The following is a 22819-nucleotide window of genomic DNA, read 5'->3' on the forward strand; positions in this document are numbered from 1 at the left end:
CATTGACTGACTGAGCAACAGAATTGATAGATTACTGTATTTGTTGTTGTTTAGTCGTTTAGTCGTGTCCGACTCTTCGTGACCCCATGGACCAGAGCACGCCAGGCACCTCTGTCCTCCACTACCTCCCGCAGTTTGGTCAAACTCATGCTGGTAACCTCGAAAACACTATCCAACCATCTCGTCCTCTGTCGCCCCCTTCTCCTTGTGCCCTCCATCTTTCCCAGCATCAGGGTCTTCTCCAGGGAGTCTTCTCTTCTCATGAGGTGGCCAAAGTACTGGAGCCTCAGCTTCACGATCTGTCCTTCCAGTGAGCACTCAGGGCTGATTTCCTTAAGAATGGATGTGTTTGATCTTCTTGCAGTCCATGGGACTCTCAAGAGTCTTCTCCAGCACCATAATTCAAAAGCATCAATTCTTCGGCGATCAGCCTTCTTTATGGTCCAGCTCTCACTTCCATACATCACTACTGGGAAAACCATGGCTTTAACTATACGGACCTTTGTTGGCAAGGTGATGTCTCTACTTCTCAAGATGCTGTCTAGGCCTGTCATTGCCCTTCTCCCAAGAAGCAGGCGTCTTTTAATTTCGTGGCTGCTGTCACCATCTGCAGTGATCATGGAGCCCAAGAAAGTAAAATCTCTCACTGCCTCCATTTCTTCCCCTTCTATTTGCCAGGAGGTGATGGGACCAGTGGCCATGATCTTTGTTTTTTTTGATGTTGAGCTTCAGACCATATTTTGCGCTCTCCTCTTTCACCCTCATTAAAAGGTTCTTTAATTCCTCCTCACTTTCTGCCATCAAGGTTGTGTCATCTGCATATCTGAGGTTGTTGATATTTCTTCCGGCAATCTTAATTCCGGCTTGGGATTCATCCAGCCCAGCCTTTCGCATGATGTATTCTGCATACAAATTAAATAAGCAGGGAGACAAAATGCAGCCTTGTCGTACTCCTTTCCCAATTTTGAACCAATCAGTTGTTCCATATCCAGTTCTAACTGTAGCTTCTTGTCCCACATAGAGATTTCTCAGGAGACAGATGAGGTGATCAGGCACTCCCATTTCTTTAAGAACTTGCCATAGTTTGCTGTGGTCGACACAGTCAAAGGCTTTTGCATAGTCAATGAAGCAGAAGTAGATGTCTTTCTGGAACTCTCTAGCTTTCTCCATAATCCAGCGCATGTTTGCAATTACTGTATTAGTCACATATTAAAAACTGCCATTTTAATTGATTTTAATTGGAGCTGTCACCTGTGAGAAGGTTATCAGTGCTGATGGAACTGTTAAAATTACTTTTTAAAAAAAAAAATCAGGCACTACTTAAGAAGATTATCTGTTCATTTTATTAAAATAAAGCACTCTTTCCATTAAATGCTTTTCAATCTCACCTATACAACAGCTCACCAATTGGTGTTTATTTTAGTTGCTTAACTTCAAAAGTCAATCACCCAGAAAGCATACTTTAATTGGTTGACAAGCCTAGAAATACTGCAGAATTTATATTGAATTGAGATGATGCAAAAACATCTGCTGTATCAAAACTAAAATTTATCTAGTCCAGGTCTCTTTACCCCCACTGTTGACTAGCCAGATGTTTCCAGGACTAACACTGATAAGTCATGTTAATAATCATTTACTGCTGTCCTCCACATACACCATCAACTGGTATTCAATGACATTCTGAACATGAATATTCCACTACAGTTGTCATAACTAATACCCATTTGCAGATCCAATATCCTTTTAAAAAAAGATCCAATTCGATTGCCATCACCACATCGTGTGGCAGATAATTTGATAGATTAACTCTTTTGCGCTCTTACCTGTCCTGAATCAAGCACCAATTATTTTCATTGAGTGCCTCCTATTACCAAGAATCTGAACCTACAAGTAAAGAATTTTTTTAAAAAATCTTAACCTCAAAATAACACAGACTAAACAACATATATAACAACTTGTGTTTCTCTTATTTGTTGAATTATTGATGTATTTAAATCAATAACTTATCTGGAAAATAACTTCGTCTAGTTTTTTTTAAAAGCTCATATTTTAAAAAGCATACCCAGTTTCTTTTAAAGATTTTTGTATTACATTTTCCTCCCCTATCAGGAGGATGGTGCAGGGCAAGGAGAGGGGGGAATTCCGTCTGTGCTAACTTGAATCCTTGCGCTTGTGTTAATCATGTGGTAGTAATCATCATCATAAATTTTATTTATATCTTGCCCTTCCTGGCCGGAACCGGGCTCAGGGCGGCTAACATCAAAAAATGCACACCGGTATTTGATAATACGTTGGAATTTTAATGTGACTATATTTGTTTCAAGGTCCTTGTGGTCCAAGCTGTCAGGCCAGATAGACTACAGAGCGCAATGGCCCTTTTTGCATGTAAAGCTCTGGGTAAGTTGATCGTTCTTTAGAACAACATGAGGTAAAAAACAATTACACCTTGATTCTGGTATGGGTACTATATATTCCAAAGCACATGCATATCCCTATGCAGAGAATCATATGCACATTTAGGTGCTGCATACAGTTTTTCTTTCTGATCCAGTAGCTGAGGCAACATGTGAAGCCATTTTTGAAAACTAAAATCCAGGCAGTGGCTCTGTGGGAGGGAAAATGAGAAAGCGGGGAGTTGATTCAATAGTACTGCAGAACCAGATTCTTTCTGATGTGAAGAGTCATGTGGAAAACTCAAGGTTAAGGATTAGAACATGGGGACTTGAGCTGAAGAACACGAGAAAGGGGCAAAACGAAAAATGTGCTTTCCTGTCCCCCAAATTCCTTAGCCACCCTTGCTGGCTCTGGCCGGCGCTCATGCAAGCTTATGGCTAGAATTACATGTGCTGAATTAACCATACTTATCTTCTAGCAGCTTCTGTGTTTGAAATAAGTGTTTGGCTCCTCCAAATATTCTTGATCCCTCCGTGGCCAATGTTTTATTTCTAGTGCTGTCATTGGGTAGGGACCAGGAAACTTGATCCTTTGTTTTTTGGACTCTCTACTCATCCTTGCCCCCAATCTGTTAATCCTTAAATGTCTGCTGCCCTGTAAATGATTCTTTCTTATTGCTGCTATTGTATTATTAATATATTGATATTGATATTCTTGATTTTCTTCTGGTGTTATTAAACATTGTTAAAATGTTATTTGAAGTCTGCTCAGGATCTCTTCCTAGGAATCTATCCCTTCCCCTTTTGCCCATGAACCAATTTTTGCGACAGCTTTATTTATATTTTCCTTCATACAAAAGGCAGCTCTTGTCGCTATTCTCATTCTCGCCTTTTCTGTTCATTTTTCTACATGGTAACAATCTGTCATTAGAATCTAAGTGTGCGCTTACCCATGATTTTTTCAGGAAAGCCTAAAAATGCTCATCAGACACACTAAAACAGGAAGGTGTAGTTTCTTAAAACACTGACAAGCAAATGACCTGACAGTTGTAACACAGTAGTTCTGCGCATGAGTTTGCTTTTTTATTACTGCTTTTTGCTGGTGTTAGAGTTTCCTTGGAGGTTGTGTACATTTTTAACATATCATTATACCTTTTACCATTCTCTCTTCATTTTACTAATAGAGGTGGTGTGATTTGTAGTGTTCAAGTTCTAAAATGTATCTCCTTTTCAGCTCTAGTATTCGTGTATACGAACTCAAGAGTTGAATTATGGTATTTTTAGCTACAGTAATATGTTTCCAATACAGGCACTTTTATCACCAGCTTCAATATTACTAGAAAGGAAGGTCAATATCTATGACAGTATCCACCCTGTTATAGTTTACTGTCTGATTTTTGCAGTGTGATTTTGTATAACAGGATATTTTATAGATCAAAGATCTATTGTTTTGTTTGAAGTGAAGTCGGGAACTTGGGAAACTATTCCAACCACTGATGCAAAGAGGTAGCTACTCAGAATGCATTCCCAACTTTACTGGTATTTTAAAATTTATATATATATATATGTTTGTCCATTTCTAGGGATCAAAGAGTTGTCACCTCCTCCACTGAATCTGAAACGCTTGTATAAAGAAACACTGGAAATTGAACCTATCTTGATCATTATTTCTCCTGGTGCTGATCCGTCTCAGGAATTACAAGAACTTGCAAGTGTTGAAAGAAATGGGGAGTGCTACCATCAGGTAAGTTTCATATATGTCGGTGCATTAAAAAGCCCACAAATTATTTGCCTGGTAAGGGTTCATGCAGGCACATGCAGAGCTTGTCTGATGCCCAGGGCCAGGAGTGTTGTTAGAAACAAAAAAGTGGCTAATCCCTGGCAGGGCCCCCTGACCAGCTTAGCCCTCAGAGACCCACCCCTCCGTTCACAGGCCTTTAAAGAAATATGAATATTATTGATGGCTAGACCTGTTTGCTTATTTAGTAGATTTATATACCGTATTTTTTGCTCTATAAGACTCACTTTTTGCCTCCTAAAAAGTAAGGGGAAATGTGTGTGCATCTTATGGAGCGAATGCAGGCTGCGCAGCTATCCCAGAAGCCAGAACAGCAAGAGGGATTGCTGCTTTCACTGCACAGCGATCCCTCTTGCTGTTCTGGCTTCTGAGATTCAGAATATTTTTTTTCTTGTTTTTCTCCTCCAAAAACTAGGTGCGTCTTGTGGTCTGGTGCGTCTTATAGAGCGAAAAATACGGTGCCTCTATTTGCTGTTTTCAAATTAGTTTACAATATGATTTAATATGATACCACGAATAAAGCAATTTTAAGTCAACTTCAAAACTAATGAAACCGTAACAGAACAAATCAAGCAGCGATAGGACAAAACAAGAGTTATAAAAGATTTTCCTTGAAAGGAGACATGATCTGGGGCTAAACAAGTCTCCCGAAGGAGGCCATTCCACAACAATTGAGGCAGCTACTGAAAAGGTCCTGGTCCTGGTGAATGCTAGTCTTTCTGTTTTCAAATAATGTCATCCTTAGTATGACGCCAATAACAAATCTCAAAGCTGGGGTGGGTGGGAATATTTGGGCAAAGATGTTGTGTGAGATACTCTGTGCCCTAAATATTTTATCACTTTAAAACCAGCAGCTTGAATTGGGCCAGCAAATGCACTATTTTTATACAAGTTTTATTAATAAATATACTGGAATGAACCAGAAATCCTTTCCCGTTTGTCATATCTTCTTCTGAAAGTCTACTTTAATATATTTGGCTGCTAAAAACTAGATCTTCCAAATGGAAAGTTGTACAACACTACGCAGAGACTGATGGAAGCTGTGTTAACTTGCTGTTCTGCTTCCCTCTAATAAAAATAAGATGTAAAGTGAAGAGGAAGGACCCTTCAGCTTACACTGAAGTAATTTTGTATACAATAAAGACACAGCACAAATGTAAATGAGACCAACAGAGCTGCAATCTGTCTCCATTAACTAGAGATGATGTGGTCCAAAATGATTCACAAATAACTGCCAATAGCAATTCTAAACTTACCATATTGTGCATTTTCACAGTGTCATAGTGTGGGAATTCTGTTTATTTAAAAATCTCTCCAAGCAATCTATAAATAAAATTGGAGATAAATCACAGCTAAAACCCATCGTCCAATTAAAAAAAGATACATAAAACCATATATCTGTGATAAACTAGAACATTTGATTGTCTTTTGCAGGTTGCTATGGGCCAGGGCCAAGCTGATCTAGCTATTCAGACTGTAAAAGAATGTGCACGAAATGGAGAATGGCTCTGCTTGAAGAATTTGCATCTGGTTGTGTCATGGCTTCCCATATTAGAAAAGGTAAGAGAATATACATGTTCAGCAGCAGGGCCAGATTAAGATCTCCAGAAGCCCTATGCATTGAAAAGAATATGGTGCCCCCCAATTTATTTATTTTTTAAAATACTAAACCATTGAAATACTATGCATTAAATTTCCTTAGGAAAAATATGACATATTTCAGCTGCTTAGAAAAATTTGCTGTGCTCCAAGCGCTCAAACAACAAAAGAATAGAGGAATCTGTTGGAAGCTGAATTCAGACATAACCAGAAACTTTGTTTTCCCACTATGTGAATGAGTCTGCACAAACTTTGTGCTTCCATGCTGCCTACTATTCTCCTGTTTTACATGGGACAGGAGATTGAAAGCTTTTACTGTGAGTTTTAAGATAACTGCAGTTCCCAATAACATCCAAATTCATGGAATTTTTTTTTAAACAATAGTTTGTGACAACAAGCCAAGACCAAACCATAGTTTCATATCCTTTGCTTAAGTCAACACTAAAATTAACCTGAAATTATTTTTGGATGAATAAGGCTTGTGCTTCCACTAATACCTTTTGGTGTGTTAAAATATCAATTATTGCCCAAAGTTTTCAGACAGGAATCGTGTGCATCAGTGGTATTGCTTAAATTTTTGTTTGTTTATATAAATACATTTCTTTTCTACAGGAACTGAATAATCTGCAACCCCAGCCTGGTTTTCGTCTTTGGCTGACTGCTGAAGTCCATTCTAAATTTTCTCCTATTTTGCTTCAATCAAGTCTGAAGATAACATATGAGGCAAGATTAAATTACCAGCAAAATATAACATAGTGGGGAATTAACAAATAAATTGACACCTAAAGCAACACATAGGATTGTATTCTGAGTTATATGAGCAGATGTCCAGTGGGGAATCTGGGGTTTCCTGTGCCTTCTTTCTCACTGCCGCCCTTGAAAAATCTCTTTTGGGAGTTGGGGGCCCTCAGTAAAGTTCCTACTCTCAGTTTTTCCACCTTGCCAACGAAGGTCTGTATAGTTAAAGTTATTATTTTCCCAGTAGTTATGTATGGAAGTGAAAGCTGGACCATAAAGAAGGCTGATCGCCGAAGAATTGATGCTTTTGAATCATGGTGTTGGAGGAGACTCTTGAGAGTCCCATGGAGTGCAAGAAGATCAAACTTCTCCATTCTGAAGGAAATCAGCCCTGAGTGCTCACTGGAAGGACAGATCCTGAAGCTGAGACTCCAATACTTTGGCCACCTCATGAGAAGAGAAGACTCCCTGGAAAAGACCCTGATGTTGGGAAAGATGGAGGGCACAAGGAGAAGGGGACGACAGAGGACGAGATGGTTGGATAGTGTTCTCGAAGCTACCAGCATGAGTCTGACCAAACTGCGGGAGGCAGTGGAAGACAGGAGTGCCTGGCGTGCTCTGGTCCATGGGGTCACGAAGAGTCGGACACGACTAAACGACTAAACAACAACAACAACAACATCTCCATTGTAACTCTTTGTGTCCCCTGCTGTGTGTCACTGTAGCGGGAAGGAGAGGACAGGAACAGTAAAACCCTATTGCACGACTTCTGCTTGCAGATACTATTTTTATACTAAGACTTTATTTTCTTCCATAGGCACCTCCAGGCCTGAAAAAGAACTTACTGCGAACTTATGAATCTTGGAGTCCAGAGCAAATTAGCAAAAAAGGGAATTTGTCCCGAGCCCATGCTCTCTTTAGCCTGGCTTGGTTTCATGCTGCATGTCAAGAAAGAAGGAATTATATCCCTCAGGTATGAGTCTTACTCATTGCTTATGTTTTTATCTTGTTTTTCGGTTACTAATTGTTTCCTTTCATTTCAGATGTATTTTTAATTTTAAAATAAATTGTGCACCTTCCCTTTCATGATTTTAAATCAATTAAGTGTTTTAAATTTGTTGTTAGCCGCCCTGAGCCCGGTTTTCTGAACTGGGAAGGGCGGGGTATAAAAAATAATAATTATTATTTATTATAAAGATTGAACCACAAAGACCAGTGCTGAAAAAGTAGGGGGGTGGGTGGGTAGATCTAATTGAATTCAGTGAAGTTTTATTTTTTGTAAGCTAACATTATTTCTATTGTATGGGAGAAGCTTTATAAAGAAACAGCTTGTTTCATATAATAGCTGTTGTTCCATGTCCACCTAACAGAAGATCCCACGATAAACCCCACTAGCTTCCACTGTTTACTTGTACTAAAATGAACTGTTACAATGTAGTAACTGGGGTTTGTTTTCCCAAACTGGAGTTTTGGTTGAAAGAAGCTGTTTTAAATGCCTGCAGGCCATGCAGCTGTCATAAATTCTTACAATTTGTTTGATTTGGAACTATGCCTTGAGAAAGCTGTCCAGGGCAAGTTTGGGGTGTTTTTTTTTTTACCCCCCACAAAATTGATACTTGCTCTTATTTTACTTTGGGAGGTCACCATGACTTAAATGAAATAAGACTCTTTCCTCACTTGCCAAAGCTAACCCTCCCTTGTTGTCTTGTGTGGTGCCCCTGTGATTAATTTGGATCCTCACACTTGGGTTTTTCCCCCCCGAGACCTTTGAATTTTAAAGCATTTGAAAATAACATTATTCCTCAATTATTTTTTTTCTTCTTCCCAAAATTCAGGCTAAAAGCATTGTAAATTAATTAAGAATTCTGGATCTCTGCATTGCTCAGAAACATTGCCTTGCATGTAGGGCCTGAATGGCATAGAAGTTCAGTGTCTTGTGTGTTTTCTGGGACAGCTAGCAGTCCTAGAAATCTGGGTGGTGGCAATCTATAAGTTAGCAGACTGTTTTGGAAGTTCTTTGCTGGTCAGTAATCATTCACTCAGACCTGTAGAACGTTTTTGATCTAGGGCGCCTCAGTACTGTTTTCTTTTCCTTTTTTTTTTTTTACTATGTTTCTCCATGATACATAGTTTTGAACATTTTCTTATCATCATATGGCCATGCACATTTAATAATGAGTAATAGAAACTGCCTTTTCTCTTACAGGGCTGGACCAAATTTTATGAATTTTCTTTATCTGATCTTCGTGCAGGGTATGACATTATTGACAGACTCTTTGAAGGTGAGTCATCTTGTTCTCAGGGAACTCTGATTTCATTGTCTGACTTCATTTTGCTAAAACCATAAATCCATGTGAGCTTCCGATATTTGAGCTTAACAAGGAATGGAAGGATAACAATTGCGGAAAAGACTTGGGGAGCAGCAAAGGCATTGATCCAAAATATTGTTTATTGCCCTAATTCAAAATAAGACATTCCTCGGAGGGTGGTTTAAAACTAATTCTTAAATAGTTCACAAGCATATTTACATTAACAATTCATGAATTTTCTCTTTATAAGAAAATCTTTGGAAAAGAATGTGGCAATTTTTATAAAAATGTGTAGTTATTCAGATAACTTTGAATGAAGACTAATATTGGTTGACTTGTCACGTGAACATAACTGCATGTATAACTGCGAAAAATGCCAAATAATAGACAGATAAATTTGATCATGTCCAAAAGGATGCATTTAAACGTATCAGTACAAAGTTAATTAGAGGGTTTAATTATTTAAAACATGCTTCTCTGAAAGATTAGGAGGTCACGATACTTAAGCCAGCTCAGTCTCAGTGTAGAAAGTTTGAGGTTTTGCTTCACTAGATTCAACAGGGATGTTTGGTACCCCATTGCCTGATGGGGCAGGATGTGACAGGGGTGCACTTTTATTCACACTTAGCATGAGGTAAATTCTGCTGGATTCCTTTCTGACTGAACAGGATTGGTTTTTACCATATTTTTCCTTGGTTCACAATCTAACGGAACCACCTACACCACTGGGGCCTGGTGAGGACCTCAAAATCTCCTGCAATGATTTTGCAAAGGTTTTTTTGCAGATAAAGTTGCTCAGATTCAGAAAGAGGTAGATTCCACCATGGTAGTGGGGCCAGGGCGGGAGAGTGCTTAGAGTCCTGTCTGGTCAAGTTTCAAAGGATCAATTCCAATCTGTTACCTCCGAGGATATGCACAGGCTGCTTGGACGAGTGAAACTGACCACCTGGCCGCTCGCACCAGAGCCCAAACCCAAACCCTTGTGCATTCATCATCCGTGTGTAAGATGACCCCCAATTTTTGACTATTTTTTTTTAGCAAAAAACATTGTCTTACACATGGGAAAATACGGTAATTCTTTTAAATCTTGCAAAGAACTTGTTCCATTAGTTTAAGAGGAATGGGAAGTCCAGCTGGCTGCTACAGGGGGCTTTTTTGCCACTGTTGCAGCAGAGCCAGCAATAAGCAGCTGGCTGCCTTGAGTGGGTTTTTCCCTTTTCCATTGCAGCTACAAAAGGCAGCTGGTTGCCTCTAAGGTCTCTTTATCTAGTACAGCAAGATGCTTCTTTGAATACAAATATTTAAGTCTGTAAATATTTCAAAACATTTATCATCATATACAATTTCTTTTTAACATGCAAAGTTTCTGCTTGACTTCCCACCCTTCATCTCCTGATTTTATTTTTATTTTGACAACGCAATAATAATAAATAAAAATAAATAAAAATGTGCACCCCACCCCAAGACCTTACCATTGTAAGTATCCAGCCTACCATAATTTCAGCACCTCTTGCGATGGTTTGAGCCCTTTCCGTTTTAACGGTACGAATTCTACAAATATCTTCCACATCTTCTCAAAATCATTTCTCCTCCATATTTCCCATCTTACCTTAATAGCACGTATCTTTTCTGAGTGTCCATGCTGGGTGGAAAGAGGAAACCTCTTTCCCTCCCTGCCCAACACAGAAGTCAAGCTGCTGGAGACAATAGAGCAGCCTTTTGCTACCCTACAGAAAACTGTGTTTCAGTGATGAAGATTCTTCTTCCCAACACAGCATGGGGATGGCTAGATGAGGGGTGTGGATGAATAGGGGATTTTTAAACTCCTTACCATGCCTATCGGGACGCGGGTGGCGCTGTGGATTAAACCACAGAGCCTAGGACTTGCCGATCAGAAGGTCGGCGGTTCGAATCCCCGAGACTGGGTGAGCTCCTGTTGCTCAGTCCCTGCTCCTGCCAACCTACCACATGACCCGGAAGCTGTACGCTTCCTGCCACATGACCCGGAAGCTGTACGCTGCCACATGACCCGGAAGCTGTACGCTGGCTCCCTCGGCCAATAAAGCGAGATGAGCGCCACAACCCCAGAGTCAGCCACGACTGGACCTAATGGTCAGGGGGCCCCTTTACCTGTTTACCATGCCTATCAGTATGAATCTTGGTGTGCCATGCACTTCCTTTCACCTGGAAGCACTTTTCATTCATCACCCATGTAACCAGTAAGATAGAAATTACTCCGGAACAAGGGTAAAACACTATTTGCGTCGGTCAGAATCCATTCACTGGTTGGGTATGATCTCATCTGGTGACAAGGCAGGAGAGCATAGAATTCTGGGAGGCAGGCATCTCCTCTGTCAGTTTTTTCTCTCCCGCCATATGCTCAGAGACCTCTTCTTCTTGCTTCACATATTTTAAAGCCTAAAAATAACATTGGGAGTGGTTTCCAAGACTGAGCATAACTCAAAATAATGCCCAGGGCACTCCCGCTTTGAGAGATGTTCCTTTTTCAAGAAATACTGAAGCATCAGGCAGCTCAAGTTCCCTCTGTGTTGGTACAATTCATCCCAAATCAGCAACTTCTCTGGAGCTAATCTAAGCTTCCACCTTGCGCATTATGTGGGAAGTTACACTATGGGAGGTTGGGCAGAGGAAGTTATCAGTGCGTACAGGTTGATGAGGTGGTGGGTTGTTTGAAACTAAAGACTTTAAGTCTCACTTCCAGAAAGAAAGAAAAACTATAATGCCAAAACTCAAGCCTGAAACAGGCAAAGATGCAAACACCAAAAAGTGTGGGGAAAGGGCATATCCCACAACTTCCCAAAAATCCCAGCCAGACTATTTTTCTCTGTCACGCTTTTCTTCTCAACACATCTGGAAATAGATCACTTGGAAATTTAAAAGATAGCTGCCAAGTTAGGCAGAGCTACAACAGTACGTTAAACACACACACAGAAAAAGTTTAAGTAGGTTTTTGTTGAGACTGGGGAAGGAAGGTAAACAGGTGAGAAAAAAAGGACTCTCCATTTGAAGTGGCTGTCTCTCATTCCTACTGCACTTTGGAGAAGGGGAGGGAATATGCTCCAAGAAATTGTCTTTACATTCTCTTATTTGGTATACAGTGGTACCTCAGTTTAAGAAGAGTCCGGCTTAAGAACGATTTGGTTTACAAACTCCGCAAAACTGGACATAGTGTCTTGGTTTGAGAACTTTACCTCGGTCTAAGAACGGAATCTGAACGGTGGAAGGGCACCGGTGGCGGGAGGCCTCATTAGGGAAAGCACACCTCGGTTTAAGAACCGTTTTGGTTTAAGAACGGACTTCCGGAACGGATTAAGTTCATAAACCGAAGTACCACAGGATAGATTTCACTTTCTAGAGTGTATCCTCAGCTGCTGGGGATACTTATGATTTGCTATAAGGAAAGAGGGACTGTTTAATGTCCCTGAGGCCAGAATGGTTAAGGCTCCTTAGGGATCTATAATGGAGGTAATGTCATAGTTAAACGAAAACATTAGGTCATCTGCATAGACATGAGTCACTGCATGGCAGAATATATTTGCCCACTGTATTAAAGATTGCTTTATTGATGAAATCCGAAACCAAGCCATTGTGCCATATTTTTACATGCTTCATATTTAATAATTTACAGGCGCCAAAGATTTTCAGTGGGAATTCGTGCATGGTTTATTGGAAAATGCTATTTATGGAGGTCGTATAGATAATTACTTTGATATGAGAGTCCTTAGATCATACCTGGAACAGTTTTTTAATTCCAGAGTCATTGCTGACTCAAATTTCCGGGGCAAGAAGATGAGCAGATTTCCATATTCCATCACTCTCCCTAGCTCCTGCAATATATTGGTGAGTATGTGTCCCTTCTTATCAGATGTTAAAATAATATTAATTTTCTTTGGCTTTATTAAATTGGCAGGTGATTATGCTTCTTGTTGCTTAATTGTAGACCTACTAAAGACTGGTTTTATTATGGCTGCTGGCATGCTGAAGGCTGACCAGAACTGAGAGAATCTCAGACTTAGAGACTTACAGCTACCTTATTCTATCAGAACTAGTAGTACAGCTATAAAAAATGGGCTCGTTGTTTTTTTGGATTGTGGGTAATCATCGGACATCTTTTCCTGATTTGAGCATATGATAAGCTGCATTTTAAAAACAACTCTTGTTGTTTTACTGTTAATCACCACATTATTCTAAGAATTTTTACTCAGAAGTAAATTGAATTGAGCTCACTCAAACTTACTCCCAAGGAAATGTATATAGGATTACAGCCCTAATGATTTTATTGTTACAGTAGTTACTTTATTATCAAGTTTAAGCTTATTAAGTCACTTAGATTGATTAATAATATTAACCATATCTATGGGTGCATTCAAAATTATATATTTTTTAGTGTATTCAGAACTCAGCTGGCTAAGAACATAACCAAAAGACTGAAATCTAAATCTGAAATTTATTTCCAAAGTATATTACCCACGTTTCTCTTCCTTTCAATAAAATAAGAGTGCTCGGATATTTTTTTATTAACATATTGAATACCAGTTTTCCTTTTTGCATAGGATTACCGTCATGTTATTGAAAGTCTTCCAGAAGATGATAAACCTGATTTCTTTGGCTTGCCTGCCAACATTGCTCGCTCATCTCAACGAATGACCAGTTCTCTAGTAAGCATTTGTTTGTTTGTTTATTATCAAGATGTCAAATCTCACTTGCTAAAAAGATCATATCTGTTCAAAAATAAATCTTACAGGGTTCACTGTGATAGTGAGATTTATTGATTCCAGGCTCATTCCCTTTTTAGGGAAAAATAAGGACAAAAATTCATTCAGAGGGATAATTGATCAAAGGTGATGAGATTCAGATAAAGGATCTGACGCCTCTTCATATTCAGAACAGTTGTGTTGAACCTGTGTTGTATAGACCATGCTGATCTTATGAATGTAAGGAAGGTGTTGGTTGCTTCTTCTGTCTTATCCAGGACTCTATATATGGAAGGAATTTCTCTCTTCATATGAGGAGGAAATCTTATCTGTTAGTAGAGTCATGGACAGCCGCTCTGCCATAGATTTGGGGAATATATCATGTTGATATATCACAGTAATGGGAAGTGTGATGATAAAGACCTCTTTCTGTATTTCATTCCTCATGATATTCCAGCTACCTAGAATCTTATGAAATCATATGCTATCAAATATTAGGTAGTTTTTATTGAATATTTCCAAGCTACATTAAAGTATTTTTTTCAGTAAACTTAGCAGGCAAGACATTCCTCATGTGAATTGTTTGTATAACTAGCTAGAATATGTCCAGCTACATTGGAAGATCCACACAAAGGAATAAACTTAGAACAATTGACACAGAGCCAGATCTATGGCCAGAGAATGGAAAATAGTTATCAGTTTTACAGTGAAATAATATGTCTGTCTACTCAGAAGTAAGTCTCACTGTGTTCAGTGGGGCTTAGAACCAGGTGAGTGTGTGTGGAATTGCAGCTTTATTTTAGGATACAAAAAGGGGATTGGAGCTAGAAAAACCATCTTCCAATACATACTATCTAACTCTAAATCTTAAATGTGCTGAGCTAATTTTTCCTAAAACAAAATATTATCATGTAGTAGTTCAACTATTTAATGATAGACAATTAGAAGCTTGCAGGCTGGACAGATGGGAGCCAGAGCTCTGCCACATTTTTGCTAGAATCCAAGGTTGTGACTATGGAAGAAGCAAAACCCTCTTGGGGTGTTAATGCTGTGAACCCCTCCATCATAGGCTCAGGTTGTATATGTGTGAGCGTGTAAATAAGCCATATATCATAAAGACACCAGTCTTCGCTGTCCTTCACACCTGGAACCTTGGAATCATGCACTGCTCAAAGTTTGAGGTGGCGTGCAAACAATATTAATTGTACATTGAGTTGCTTGTCAGCACAGATACTCAAAAGAAGGTTCTGCAACAGTGATTAGAGTGCAATGTTAGACTCCAGTCAATTGTTTAATGTCTTTCTATTTGGGGTAAGTCAATTAAAGTGCTGCTTTTGGTGGTGTGCATTCACTTCTCCACCAGGCAAATGGAAGGTGAGAATCTGCTAGCTTCTGAGATACGCTTTTGCAGCTAACATCTCACCAGAAAAACCATAAAGATGGCCATAATAAAGCTGTGTATCAGTTTACCTTGTTCATACATGAGTTCCATTAAATCTGGTGTATTTTCTAATGTTCTGATTCTGGTAACAGAAAGAAATGGAAAACAATGGCTGCAGATTTAATTCAGTGATTAAACAAAACTTACTATAGTGCTGGGACACAGGTGATCTAGGACTTGCCGATCAGAAGGTCGGCAGTTCGAATCCCTGCAATGGGGTGAGCTCCCGTTGCTTGGTCCCAGCTCCTGCCAACCTAGCAGTTCGAAAGCACAAAGTGCAAGTAGATAAATAGGTACCGCTCCAGCGGGAAGGTAAACGGCGTTTCCGTGTGCTGCTCTGGTTCGCCAGAAGTGGCTTAGTCATGCTGGCCACATGACCTGGAAGCTGTCTGCAGACAAACGCCGGCTCCCTCAGCCAATAAAGCGAGATGAGCGCCGCAACCCCAGAGTCGGTGATGACTGGACCTAATGGTCAGGGGTCCCTTTACCTTTTACTATAGAACTATCTAAGGCATTCCTGGAGGAAAGTGACTATCTAGATCCACTCCAGATCTGTTTGGGGCTGAATCTGTCTTGGTTGCGCTGATAGATGACATCTAAAGGGAGAGTGAGAGGGGAAATGTGACCTTGTTGGTCTTACTAGATCTTGGTGACAGATAGGTAGCCGTGTTCATCTGCCATAGTCAAAACAAAAAAAATTCCTTCCAGTAGCACCTTAAAGACCAACTAAGTAGTTCTTGGTATGAGCTTTCGTGTGTATCTGAAGAAGTGTGCATGCACACGAAAGCTCATACCAAGAACTACTTAGTTGGTCTTTAAGGTGCTACTGGAAGGAATTTTTTTTTTGTTTTAGATCTTGGTGACTTTTGGATAGCATCAGCCATGGTATCCTGCTGAAAGATCCATGAGAGATGGGTATTGGGTGCACTGTTCTCAGATTCAAAAAGAACAGGAAAATGCAAGTACTTAAAATTTATTCTGTGAAAAATGTTTGGAATGTCTGTGTTAGAGCTCAGTTACACTGAGGTGTAATGAGTTTCTCTGAGATTTAATGAAGATTAATTGACAATTAATAGCCGTAAATCATTTTTGACAAGAAAGGAGTTATAGCCTTACTCTTTGGTTCACTTTGTGAGCCCATTTGCAGCTTACCAAAGTCTGCGTCCAATTCACTGCTACTTAACTGAAGAAATACTGTACACAATCACTCTTTACAAGATATATCAGAAGCAATAGAAAAGTCCCTGTTTTATCAGGAGATCCAGCCCTCTGATAAATTACTTTAACATATAAGAAAGGTGAACTGAATTAAGGGGTGGTTATTTCAGGATGCATTTTGCTGTATTAAACATTACATCCTAAACAAAAAGTAAAGAGAAAGGATCATATTGGTGATCCTTTAATTAAGCATTTAAACAATCATTTTTATTTCTAGCTTTTTATATTTCGATTGTAATGTGTTTTCTGCATGGAAAGCCATTGTTGAAGCATGCTGGCCCTTCGTTGATGCAGAATACAAATATACGCTGCAGCACAATGCAGCATACTGCAGAGTCATGGGATCCCCTTTGAAATCTTACTGCATCACGAATGCATTTCCGAACTGAGTGGCATAGTCAGTCAAAAGGAAAACTCCAGTATTCTGTCTAAGCAATGTTAGTGACATTCTGCATATGTGCCTTTGGTATATAAATGCACACAGACACGATTATCACTGTATGCAAGGATCTCTGCAAATTACCCTTTCATAAACGTGACCTGAACCATGAAATTCACACTGTTTTCTTCTAGTCCACATAATTGAAGGATACAGAAATCATTTATAAAGCACTGTTTGCTTTTTATTATTCAATCGTACACTCAGTTATCTTATTGCCATATGGAGTTTTGAACTCGGCTCTGAGCCTCAGCTTTGCAAATTCCTGTCATAAAGATACTTTACGATGCCCTTGAAACATTGCATCATGTTGCAGCAGCCATTTACAGCAGATAATACAGTAGTTGTAAGTCTTTGATTAACAAGGTGTGCATTTTTATAATAATGAAAAATCACTATGAAAAAGTGAAACCTGCCCTTAGCCCATGTTAGTTTAAATTCTGATATAAAGATACTGAGATTTCAGATATGGCACTTACCACTTGGACTACACCTTGACCCAGTTCATACTTAACAACAAGCATTACTAAAAGAAAAAGGGAAAATCTTAGCCAAACAACCAGTTGTTTTTCTAAATGGTGCATGATGATTTAAGAAGTTTGTTTCTCGAAATGGTACCATCTTCTTATCCCGAATCATATATATCCAAAGTACCGTATTTTTCCGTGTATAAGACTAGGTTTTTTTACCAAAAAAATGAGGTTTAAAATTGGGGCTTGTCTTATACGCGGGTAATGCTAAGGGGTGTTTTCTTAATTTGGAGTCCCCCAAAATGGGGGCGTCTTATAAATGAGGGCATCTTATACACAGAAAAATACGGTAATTAAAAAGCTGATTTCCCTCTGTTGAGGAAAGCTATCAGAAGATTGCTTATTTCTATGCAATGCCTTTCTCAGAAGAAAAACCTTGGAATCCTAGTCAACCAGTGCTTACGTATGTGTGGCCTAAACACAATAGTATATTCATTACCTCCGTTACTGTCAACTTTATGGGAATCTCATACTGAGGGCTTCATCCTAGATTTTAGAGTCTGGATTTACTTGCACTTGCTTCCTCAGTGGAACAAATGCATTTGGAATTCTACATTGTACCATTTTTTAATCTCTGATTTCTGTACATGGTACTATACAGAGCACATAGCATGCTCGCCTTCCCTCGGCTTTCAGTTCCTTCCTCTGAGTTTCTCTTTATATGTGCACTTGTACAAACTGAAAAACACCACAAAAGCAATTTTATGTGATTGTATTTGTGATCGCATCCAGCTTCTTTAGAGCCATATTTTGCACTTGTGTAGCTGTGCACAGTGCACATTCATAAAACACTGCCACAACACAATTACTTGATGGGATTGAATGTAGGGTTCTGTCAAGGGCGTGTGGTGTTTTACCAGTGTACTGGTGTTGCATCAATGTTCTGGGCCACCTGCATGCTACATGTTGGTGAATAGTGAGAACATGCTGGCCATTTCAGCCTCCTCCTCCTGCCTAAGATTGAGAGTGAAGCATTGTTTTGGCTTTGTGTTACATCCAAATCAGAGCTTGTGGTTTGCCTTGCTCCAAACAAACAATGAGCATTAACCAAGGTTTGTTCTGGGCTTACTGCTTGTGGTTTGTTTGGAAGAGAAAACAGCATAACTGAGGCTAAACAGATGTTAAGGCAAGCCATGGTTTAGCTTCCAGTACTAGAGAGGCAGCTTGAAAATGATTTGACTTAGGGTTAAAGAGGTGAAGGTAAAGGGACCCCTGACCATTAGGTCCAGTCGTGACCGACTCTGGGGTTGTGGCGCTCATCTCGCTTTATTGGCCGAGGGAGCCAGCGTACAGCTTCTGGGTCATGTGGCCAGCATGACTAAGCCGCTTATGGTGAACCAGAGCAACACACGGAAAAGCCGTTTACCTCTCCGCCGGAGCGGTACCTATTTATCTACTTGCACTTTGACGTGCTTTTGAACTGCTCGGTTGGCAGGAGCTGGGACCGAGCAACGGGAGCTCACCCCGTCGCGGGGATTCGAACCGCCGACCTTCTGATCAGCAAGTCCTAGGCTCTGTGGTTTAACCCACAGCGCCACCCGCGTCCCTGTTGACAGTGTTACATGCAAACAAAGTTACTATACATTCTTAGTTAAATTGGAGAAGTGAGATGCAAAGCAGAATAAATCCATATAACAAATGACTGAACAGAACCAGGACATTTTTTCTGCCTGCAAGTTATACAGATACTGAGGAAGTGCTGTTTTTGCTGCTGCTGCTGCTGCTGCTGCTGCTGCTGGATCTAGACAGATATACCTTATTACTACGGGCAACCTCCCCTGTTTGCTCCCCTTGCCATTCCCTTTGCCAACCCCCCTTTCCCAACACGTGGCCAACCCATCCTCTCTTTATACCTTAAGCCACCCATTTGCCTATCCCCTCACAGGCTATCCCACCCCCTTTTAAAGGAGTGCGGGAGGCACTTCAGAGAGAAGTTTGCCAAACTGCTCTCTGAAGCATCTCACCCTTCCATCACTTGTCTCAGCAGCAATGTTCAATGGAGTGGGGGCACTTCAGAGAGCAGTTTGTGGCAGTCATGGGGGGTGGGCGGGGCTGCAAGGGCGAAATAAGCTCCTTTCTCTCCTTTGTCTCCCCCCCACCTGCTGCCACTGCTGCACAGAGAGAGAAGAAAGCCTGAATTTTAGCAGAGTTTTTTCTCTGCTTCTCACAGCAGCATCCATGCCCAGCAGCAACTCTCTCATCCTCACTTTATTGTATGGTGGTGGAGCTAGAAAGTGCTTTGCCTCCTTCCCAACTGGCAGAACTTTCCTCCTTCAGTCATGGGTGTAATGCTTCATAACAGTGTTCATGTATAAAATCAATTGTATGTAGGCCCAGACTTTATGGCCAAATAATGGATCTTATCTAGAATATCAATGTGATCTGTAGACCTTCATATGCTGTATTTTACATGCATATGCCCTATTCAAATATTTTACCTAGCCATGGAACATCTAGTGGCATTGCATGTCTGACAAGTTTCTTAGGTGCAAGGAGGGGTGCAAACCGGGTCTATGTCTCCCTGTGTTTTGTAACTGGGGCAGTACAAATGAATGTACTCCCTTGGTTTATTCACACACAGTATATCAGTTTGCTTGTTGGTCTCCTTTTTCTTTTCATTTTTGGCTTATTTATAATGACTTACGGTTATATACAGATAAAGACTAACTGACTGTATTCCTAATAAAATGCAGTACATGGCCTCTTCACAGAAACAAGTGGCACATAGTTTTGAACTTTGATGATATTCATATTCACAGCTGGCAGAATGAATGGGTTTTTCACTGTGACAGAGAGGTTCACTTTTAGTTTGCTTAAGTTAAAATTGCATAAGCTAGCATGTCTCCTGTGATTTGTATTCAAGCTTTTAAGACCTAATTCCCTTGAAAAATATGCTGATGCAGTTCCTTGACATAGTATAAAGCCTGCACATTTTACTTCTGATACTTAGTAAAAACCTCATCTTGCAAATCACTGCCATAAATTATAGTTTGGACATGCACAAGACTAGAATGCATATTGGAAGGATACTGAGACAATCTATGTTCTCATAATATTCACTATCCTGACAAAGAGTGCCATTATTGTAGTTACGAATCTTTAGTACTGTCTCATGCTAACAGATCCTTAGTCAAGTTCTCAGTGATATAAGTAAATAAATGATAAAAAATGTAAATGACATTTGGTGTAAGCACTGAGGAAGCTTATGCAGTTTAATTTTTCATACTTAAAAACACATTTCATGGCAGGCTTACAGAAAGAATCCCAGTTTTCTTTTTTTAAACATTTGTAAAACGTTGGATTTCATGTAACCCTCGATTTAAATACTTAACTTAATACAAACATTAAATCTAACTAAGCACCAGGAAGCTTCCCAAAATACAAACAATTCATTTTCAGGAGTGTCACATTACAAGAGACAAAGGATTTTAACATTAGGGCTTAAGTCTTTAGCATTCTTTTCTGGAAGGATGTTGACTGAAGGTTTCTTTCCATGTAACATTATTTGTACTGCAAATTAGGGATCTGATCCAGCCAGTTTCTTACACACTCCCTCAGATATGGTTCTCTCATGGTAGAACTGCTGACAAGGAGAACTGGTTAACAACAATTAGTGTCAGCTTGCCAAACTAGCGAGCAACTGGTGTCTTGTACGTGTTTTCCATTGGCAATGAAGGTAGCCAGAAGGAAGTACTGCAGCCTCTTAGCTGACATGACCAGTATGATTAAGCCATTTGTCAGCTGGCACAAGAGCTGAAGGTTTTCTGTTTTCACCTTGGCCTAAAATCCTCAGATTCTTCTACGGATCCTCTGACCTTGTTTGTCCACCAGCTGCTTTGCCTCACCCTGCACTCTCTACACTCATTTGCCATGTGCTGCCTGTCTTCAGGGTTGACCACCTTGAGTGTGCTTTCAACCTGCCAGCCCTGACATAGAACAGTGCACTATTGCTTCTTATCTAACCTTCCTCTCGCTGCATAAGTTGAGGTTTCCAATATGGACCTACCCATAATTTTGTCCAGTACAGATGTATCCTTAACACTAAGTACTGTGCTAGCATATACCACAGCACCACATAGATAGATAGATAGATATAGATGGGTGGCGCTGTGGTCTAAACCACTGAACCTCTTGGGTTTGCCGATCAAAAGTAGGCAGCTCAAATCCATGCAACGGAGTGACCTCCCGTTGCTCTTTCCCAGTTCCTGCCAACCTAGCCATTCAAAAGCATACCAGTGCAAGAAGATAAATAGGTACCGCTGCAATGGGAAGGTAAACATGCGCTCTGGCTTCCGTCATGGTGTCCCGTTGCACCAGAAGCAGTTTAGTCATGCTGGCCGCATGACCCGGAAAAGCTGTCTGCGGACAAACCTCCAGGCTCCCTTGGCCTGGAAACAGAGATGAGCGCCCCACCCCATAGTTGAATTCTGGACTTAAGTGTCCAGGGGTCCTTTACCTATACTTATTAGTAAGCACAGCAGTTACAGTCATAGAATTGTGGAGTTGGAAGGGATCCCCAGAGTATCTAGTCCCATCCCCCTCAATGCAGGAAACTCAGCTAAAGCACCCATGACAGATTAACATCAAACCTCTGCTTAATGACAGAGACTCCACCACCTCCCGAGGGCGTCCATTCCACTGTCTTTACTGTCAGAAAGCTATTCTTTCAGACGATGAAAGCCAGTAAAGTACAGATGAAGCAAAATATAATTTGACACCTCAGCCTGCTCCAGCAAAAGGCTAGGAGAAGAATAAGTTGTTTATATGTACCTCCCCAAAGAGTCTTTCTTGCAGTTAAGTAGAGGCAGGAAATCACTGCATTGGAAAATAGGTTCCATTTTACATTCATCAAAAGTGGACCATGTGACTGAAAATAGCTTTTCTGTGTTTGGATTGAATCAGGGTCATCTTTCATGAGTTTCTTTGCTAGTGTTTATTCAGGGCACATAACATAATTTTTAGATGCTGCTACCTATTTTGAAAACTGTCTGTTGCCATTAACATGGTAAAAAATAGTATATTTTCAAGCGAGGTGATAAAATCTGAGGAAATAACATTTCTGTCACATATATTATACAGTAACTAAATATGGTAGGTGGCAGTAGAGTACTTGCCTTTTTATTTTCCTATTGATGGGGAGGTGAAAATGTAGAAGAAGGTTTATTGGCTGATTTTATAAGAAAAAAATAATCAAGTCATTAAAGATTTTGTACTTTAGTACAAAAGTCTGCCACAGAGTTTTGAAGAGATAATTCTGCAGAAGCTGTACAAAACTCATCTTTGTCACTTATCTTTGAATTTAATGTATGTTTACATTCTGTGACTTGTTAAAACTGTTGAGTAGATTTGCTTAAATAAACAAATGGTTTAGCCATATTTAATATAGAGTAGGGGAAATCTGTAGCTAAACTACATTGCAGACAGAACAGAATCAATTTTTTAATATATATAAAAATTAACTTAAACATATGCATGTAGTTACTAAAAATTAAAGCAACTTTTAGTTCATATATTATTTTCCAGTTCAGATTTTATCATTTAAATTGTACATTTCTTATGAAAATCAACCCTTTCTGTATTCATGTGTATAGAGAGCCTTTCCTATCAACCTTTGCATCTAGTGGCTTAGTTCATTAATG

At 39.8% G+C, this 22819-nt stretch overlaps 1 protein-coding gene across 1 annotated transcript in view; it reads left to right on the forward strand.

Annotated features, from left to right (window-relative positions):
• The window catches only part of DYNC2H1 (dynein cytoplasmic 2 heavy chain 1), a 152673-nt gene that overhangs the window by 99602 nt on the left and 30252 nt on the right, over nucleotides 1-22819 (forward strand). The window contains exons 75-82 of the mRNA XM_028726169.2: nucleotides 2325-2397; nucleotides 3977-4137; nucleotides 5626-5751; nucleotides 6403-6513; nucleotides 7346-7501; nucleotides 8735-8810; nucleotides 12487-12698; nucleotides 13412-13516. Of these exons, the coding sequence (XP_028582002.2) occupies nucleotides 2325-2397; nucleotides 3977-4137; nucleotides 5626-5751; nucleotides 6403-6513; nucleotides 7346-7501; nucleotides 8735-8810; nucleotides 12487-12698; nucleotides 13412-13516 (1020 nt within the window). The remainder of the gene's footprint in view (nucleotides 1-2324; nucleotides 2398-3976; nucleotides 4138-5625; nucleotides 5752-6402; nucleotides 6514-7345; nucleotides 7502-8734; nucleotides 8811-12486; nucleotides 12699-13411; nucleotides 13517-22819) is intronic.

Source organism: Podarcis muralis, chromosome 4 (genome assembly GCF_964188315.1).
Source record: "Podarcis muralis chromosome 4, rPodMur119.hap1.1, whole genome shotgun sequence".
In the NCBI taxonomy this organism is placed as follows: domain Eukaryota; kingdom Metazoa; phylum Chordata; class Lepidosauria; order Squamata; family Lacertidae; genus Podarcis; species Podarcis muralis.